The 6,777-nt window shown below is 41.9% G+C and overlaps 1 protein-coding gene across 1 annotated transcript in view; it reads left to right on the top strand.

Annotated features, from left to right (window-relative positions):
- Positions 1-6,777, top strand: part of LOC104497961 (microtubule-associated serine/threonine-protein kinase 2-like) — a gene marked incomplete at its 5' end in the record, with an annotated part of 28,232 nt that overhangs the window by 13,517 nt on the left and 7,938 nt on the right. The window contains 3 exons of the mRNA XM_010141272.1: positions 2,077-2,236; positions 3,308-3,612; positions 6,312-6,527. Of these exons, the coding sequence (XP_010139574.1) occupies positions 2,077-2,236; positions 3,308-3,612; positions 6,312-6,527 (681 nt within the window). The remainder of the gene's footprint in view (positions 1-2,076; positions 2,237-3,307; positions 3,613-6,311; positions 6,528-6,777) is intronic.

The following is a 6,777-nucleotide window of genomic DNA, read 5'->3' as shown; positions in this document are numbered from 1 at the left end:
CAAGGTAGGAGCAGGCTACCTTGAAGGAAGGAAACTAGCTGGAAGGAAAAATCTAGAGAGGAACATGTTTTCATTGCATTGTATGGGGTAGATTTTAGTCATGCAGTAAATATGTGGGAGTTGCATGGTGTTTGGTATTTACTGAGGAAAGAAAAAACCATCTGTGTTTATTCTTTGGTAGTTTGTGGCCTATTAGAAGGTGAGTGTCAGAATAACTGGAAAATAAGATTTTGTATTTCTTAATATAATTTTGCTGTTATGCAGGGTACTGCAGAGGTCTCTTCTGTATCTGATAGTTCGATGTTTTTACTGATAACTTGTATGCTGGCATAGGGTGTGTCCAAAGCTTATTTGCTTTGCACAGTGTCATTCTGAAAGAGTCTGCCGGTGACCTTCTAGTATCTAGGATACGTAAAACCTAATGTGTTTCCAAATACATACATGCTAGAAGGAAAGGAGTTTGTTGGTCTTCCTCTTCTACCCAGAAATGATATAAAAAGATGGGCATGAAGGAGAAGGTATAGGGTAGATGGGAAGAAGTAGTTTCACTGTTGAACGATAGTTAAGCACTAGCATGGGTTGCCTGGGGATCTGTAGAATTTCCATCTCCGGCGGCTTTTGAGAACAGGTTGGAAAAACATCTGTCAGGTTTTACAGGAGATCCGGTTCTGCTTTGAGGTGGAGGAATGAACAGGAAGTTTAGCATTCACAGAGGAAAGAAAAAACTGTCTCTGTTGTTTATTGTTTGATAGTTTGTGGCCTATTAGAAGGTGAGTGCCTGGACATTTCAAAGAAGTACAGCAAAAAAAAAAAGCTTGGAAAAAATAAAGTATATTTGGGAGGGGCATAAGGAAGAAGAAATGCTGTTTCGAGGTCAGCGCACTCTGTGAATTGTATTTTTCTCTCCTTAATGAGATGGGATTAGAAATTTTATTGAGACCCTCTGAAAGCTGTTTCAATTTTTCATGACAGTTCCTCCAGATTTCCACTTCTGAAGTCAGTTTTGAAGCACCAGCCAGCTTGTTGTTCTTTGTCCTCAGCTGGGCTACAGTGGTTTAAGTAACAGTTACCATTAATTTTACAGAGTTGCTCCTGATTTGCATCACCAAAAGTATGACCTGAGGATTAGTTGGGGTTTTGAAAAAGTTCTCATGAGTATGTAAGGGGTTCTTTTTTTCTGCCTTTTCTCACCATGAGTTCATCTGTTCTTTAGACTGACGCTTTTCTTTAGGGTTCAGTGTTTTTGCCACAAAGAGAAAAAGTTCACTTTTAATGAATTTATTTTAAGACCTGGAAAATTATACAGCATTTGTAATGTGGGAGGCATAAAAGGCTCATTATATTTTGAAATTCTTGTCTGACAATTCAGCCATATGATTTATTAATAGTTATCTTGTTGATGCTCTGAATTTTTAATAACATTATTTTCATTAATCTCTTCTTATGTAAATTAGGTCCACAGTCAAGTGTAGTTTTAAAAGGATGGATTTTTTTTGCTTAATCATTTAATTATTTAAAGACGGCTGTAAAACCAAGAAAGGCACTTTCATTAAGCTGTCAGCATTATAGTAGATTCCTTGAGGAGGGCAGGACTTTTTTGTTCTGAAATAAGCTTGGGGCAATGCTGATAGACTGATGATAATGAAATGGGGTCATGAGCGTGATGCCTATCACTGCACTGAATTTGTGTAGCAAGATTTCAAGATCCAGATGCCAGCCTTCAAGGCTTGGGGAGCCTGCTTGAGCAACATCTCCTCTTAGGTTTGAGAATTGTTAAGAACAAAAACCAAGTAGTTTCAAAAAGTGTTAATATTTCTGTGGTGTGTTGGGTTGTTTTAGAGGAGATTTGTTGGATGCTGTTGTAGAAAAGCATGTTTAAAGTTTCTGAAGCTTCCCATTTTCCTTTCCTCCATGGCACGCTTTGAGCATGTAACATCTGCGCTGTGTTATTTAGTCAAAGAATATTGCCAAGCTCATGCTTTCAGAGGATATCTTCCATCTGAGAAGTGATTATGCCCCTTGAACAGGAAAGGCCACGTATGTTTATTTTCTCAGTACAGAAGGATCTTTTGCAAATGCAGGTATACAGCAGCATGGAACGTCTTTCCATCCACGAAGAGAGGAAGACTCCGCCACCAACTAAACGGAGTCTGAGTGAAGAAAAAGATGACCGACTGGACAGCCTGGGTGGCTTGAAGAGTCGAGACCGCAGCTGGGTGATTGGGTCTCCTGAAATGTAAGTTTTGTAGAACTAAGTTTTCTGGTTTCTGATAGCATCTGAGAAAGACCGACCTGTGCCAAAACTTTCAATGACCTGTGTTGGGCCAGGAATGCTTCATACGGTGTATTTTCGCTTGGAATAAATAGCCGAAAATGAACGTATAGAAGTGATACAGTCCTTAAATGCATCTAGTTAAGTACTAGCATCTAAAATTGTAACAAATACTTTAAATGTGTTTAGGGAGATTCTAACCTTAGGTAGAGCTTTCATTTGTGGAAAGGCCGTTTACATCAAACATGTACCGACACCAATTTTTGCTTAAACATCAATGAATCCAAAGTCTGGTGTTGCCAGACTTTTGCCATTTGTCACAAATTAGAGGAACCATTAAGAAAGTCTGAAGTTTCGAAACTTCAGAACATAAAGATCTTGTGTTCTAGTTAGAAAAAGTCAGTAGAATATATGAATACCAAGAATTTGGATACCCACCATGTTTCTCGCATTACTGAAATAATTATCAGACTTATATTAAAGAAGGGTGTTTTCTCATTTTGTGCAACTCCTGTGAAGCTTTTACACTATTGTCTGGCATTAGAAAGATCATAAAATGTGGTTGTTATCTAGCCTGTATGTCTCCGTTAAAAAACCAACCAACCAACCCACAACATTTTGTAGATTACACTCTTAACTGACACGCGCTTCATCTTGCATCAGGCCTTCCTGGCTTCAAATTTACAGCAGCTTTGAAAGAAAAAGTCATCTAATTCCAAAAGGAACACGGATGATGATTTACATTTTGTAGTTGTGATTTTTAAAATATTTAATATTATATTCATTGTACTGTATTTTTCTTTGGTTTTATTCCTTCATGTTCTTAGAAGCTTAACAATGGAATGTGTTGGAAATCTAAACTCAGGTGATGCCCCAAACGTTTGCTGTTTTAAGTCCTAATGGTGTAGCTTAGTCTCCTGACTTCACCTTTAACTGGCTTCAGATGCACGAGTTGGGTCTGTGTGCTATTTTCACCCTTTAAAGTGCATTATCCCCCAACTTAATCGAGGGGCTCTGTCTTGTTTTTTCTCTCAGCTTGCGTAAGCGCTTGTCTATGTCTGAATCCTCACACACTGAAAGCGACTCCAGCCCACCCTTGACTGTCCGCCGGCGCTGCTCGGGGCTACTCGATATGCCCCGTTTTGCCATCTCTGCTGAGGATGAGGGAACTGTTCTCAAAAGACCACAATCCGAGGTTATGCTCTTGTCCACTGTGCAGTCGCGAGAGGGACTGCCAGTGTCCATTCCCGAGCAGCCTGTGGAGCAGGAGCTGCAGCTGGAAGGTGATACTGGACCCACCACCCCCTCCACGGCTGTCAGCAGCGCCTCGACGCTGACAGGTACGTGTTCGGCGTGGTAGTCTCCCGATCTACCAGAAAGCTGTGTTAGCTTGCAGATGTGAACTCTGTGAAACTGTTGATTTGGATGTCAGAATATGTGAGTGTCTCAAGTCAAGTGGTTATTTTAGTGTAGTTCTGTGGATGTGCTTGCCTTTGAAAAAACATCAGTGGTTTAATCTCTTCAAAATGACGTCTTGTATTTCGGTCTTGTCACTTCAGATTGACTGAGGTCTTCTCATGCTTGAGACCCGTATGGTCTGTGCCTACTTACCACCACTGGGTGCCTACCTGAGGCAGCATTATTTTAAGCATTAGATCACTGCTGAGTTGAAGCGAGGTGGCAGCCGTACTAACAGACCCTTGTTTCCTATGGTTTTATTTATCTGAAAAGTTTGGTGTAGGGTCTTGAAATTTGCTGGGGGTGTGAGGTTTGTGTCAGAGGCATGCTACTGGCTGTCTCAGTCAAATATCCCGAAATTTAGCCAAGTTGGGCTAAAAAACTTTAAAGCCTACTTTTATTTAAGTAGGCTTAAAAAAGTGCAGCCTAAGTTTAGTAGAGTGGGTCTTAAAAGTCAGTCAGAGGAAGACTTCTGAGAAGCTTTGACTGTCCTGGGGCCATTCTCCAGCACTGAGCTGAGCTGGACCTTTCCTGCAATGGTGCCCTGGGGTGTCATGATGCAGAGCTGGGCTCTGGGTGCTGTAGTGTCCCCAGATCCTGCCCCTTTCAGGGCACTGGGAAGGCAGAGGTTGAAGCTGCCTGTTTCTGAGAACAAAGGAGGCCAGAGCTGGGAACTGTTGAGAAGTGGCAAGGAGGAAGAAAAGTGAATTTGAACCAATGGAAGAGAGCAAGGGAGTTGAATTGAAGGTTGGCAGGGTAATATTTGAGAAGGGAGGCATATTTAGGGCAAACACTAGATCGCAGTGTTGAAGAACAAGGACAAACTGGATGAGAAAATAAGAAACAAGTTAGTGGGAGAAAGTGGGAGCAAGCAAGCAGTTGTGGATGCAATGAGGATGGAAAAGAGAGGGAAGGGATACTAAGCAAGGAGTCAGAGTGGCAGCAAGACTGGACAAGGACAAGGTGAAGGGCACTGGGCAGACGTGATGGTGGATTGATAGCAGAAGGTGGAAGAAATCTGCCTCAGACTAAAGCCAAAGATCCCCACATCTCATTATTCCCCTTTTGCAATCCAGTCTGTGAAATTCCTTCAGAATTGTCCCATTCCCTCTGTGGCTCATCTCCCAGAAGAGGCCCAATGCTCCCATCATGTACTCCATTAACCTGTGGGAAGAGGTATAGGAGGGAAGGAAGTAAGCTACCACATACTTGGACGACACAAGTGCCATTGTGGAATCTTAGTTTCTCAATTTCATGCTAAAAGCTGAGAAACATGCTATTAAAAATTGTAAGAACACTTTCATTGCAAATTCGAGTATCTACAAGTTGAATCAGGCAAAAATGAAGCTTCCCTGGGTAGCCTGCTCCTCTGAGCCTAATGCATTAGAGGAGTCTTGAATCCAGCACACAGCATTCAGGCACACCACTGCTTCAGTGTCCCCAGCCTACAAAGTGAAGTCAGAGGCAGGGGACTGCAAGAAAGGAATTTAATTCCTGTCACTGTCTCGGAGGGCTCCTCTTAATGCATATCGCAGCCTTTTCACACGCAGCCTCCGATTCTGTGTTCCTCATTGTCTGGGAGCCTTATTTGAAACTCTGGCTGTTAAATGTTGAACAGGCATCTGGTACAGAGGTCTGTGGGAATGGCGCTTTGAATTTTTATTTTCATGGTACTTCCTGCTTTACTTAGTATGCAGAGCAGTGGTGCCCACTTAAATAACGATGATCAATGTTTTGTTCTGTCCTCATTGTTCAAAATGTGGCCCTTAGGCTTTATTTATTGCATGCTGCTTAAAATTTGCTTTTGAAGACAGAATGATTAATTTCCCTTGTGGACTTGCTCTGATGCTCACCACTTTCATTTCTAAGCACCCTGTAAATTCTAATTAATGTATTTTCACAGTGCCCCTTTAAGGTATCAGATGGGGAACTGAGGCACCAAGCTTGAGTGTAGAACCCCCAGCCCCCAGCATATGCTGTTGCTACATGCCCAGTCTGATTTTCAATAATGCTTTGCATTTTATATATAATTATAGCAGATTAAGTAATTCAAGACTAAATTGCAACGGTGCACAGAAGGGAGCAAATTAAGGTTGTCTTTGCAATCCACGTTTTCACTTTCCCTGACTTTAGTACCTTAGTATTCTCTTAAAGTGGATTTTTTATGTGCAACTCCAGTAGAACATGGCTCTTCTATTACAGGCAATTTTAACTTAAAGATTGACAGTTCTTGCTGGTTGTAAAAATGGAGCACTTTCCATAAACCTGTTTTCATCTGTGAACGATCCCATTGAAACAGCTCGCCTGCAGAACTGCACCGCAGCTTTAGGATTCGTGTAACTGCTACTGAGCAACATGATTTCATTAGCGAGCTTTTCCAACAGAATAGAAGCCACTAATTTTCTGTATTCAGAATAACACCATTTCTGTAAATAAAAATTCAAGCCCTGGGGTTTTTTCTTAGGAAAATTTACTCTTGGACTTCATGTAAACATGACTTTGATTTAATGTATTTTGCCTGTAGGGGAATAGACTGTTAGGAATTCCCTGTGGTTCTAATCTGTTTTAATTTAAACTGTAGCTGGGAGCACTGCAGATTTCTCTGATCCACGAGCTCGCAGTAATAGCAATGAAGGCCCAGACTTTACCACTCCAAAAGCCATCAGCGATTTGGCAGTGCGGCGGGCACGACACAGGTTGCTCTCTGGGGAATCAGGGGAGAAACGTACCTCAAGACCTGTCAATAAAGTGATTAAATCAGCATCCGCTACTGCCTTGTCTCTCCTGATTCCCTCAGGTAAGAAATGCCTTGGGTGAGGCATTGTCAGAATCTGCAAGCGCTACACAAAAGATCTGCAGACAGATCCTCCCCCTTCACTCTCCTGGAATTATGCCCTTGCTGGCAGGAGGGGAGAGATGTAACTTTTACAATCGGTTTAATATTTACTGCTCAGCGGGATAATGAATACTGCTTTGCCACAGACAGCAGCATTGTGCGTGTGGTCTGACTGCAGCTTCTGCAAATGGCAGCTGGGCCTTACTCTTTC

This window comes from Buceros rhinoceros, unplaced genomic scaffold (genome assembly GCF_000710305.1).
Source record: "Buceros rhinoceros silvestris isolate BGI_N320 unplaced genomic scaffold, ASM71030v1 scaffold33268, whole genome shotgun sequence".
Lineage (NCBI taxonomy): Eukaryota > Metazoa > Chordata > Aves > Bucerotiformes > Bucerotidae > Buceros > Buceros rhinoceros.
This window is presented reverse-complemented; position numbering and strand designations above follow the sequence as displayed.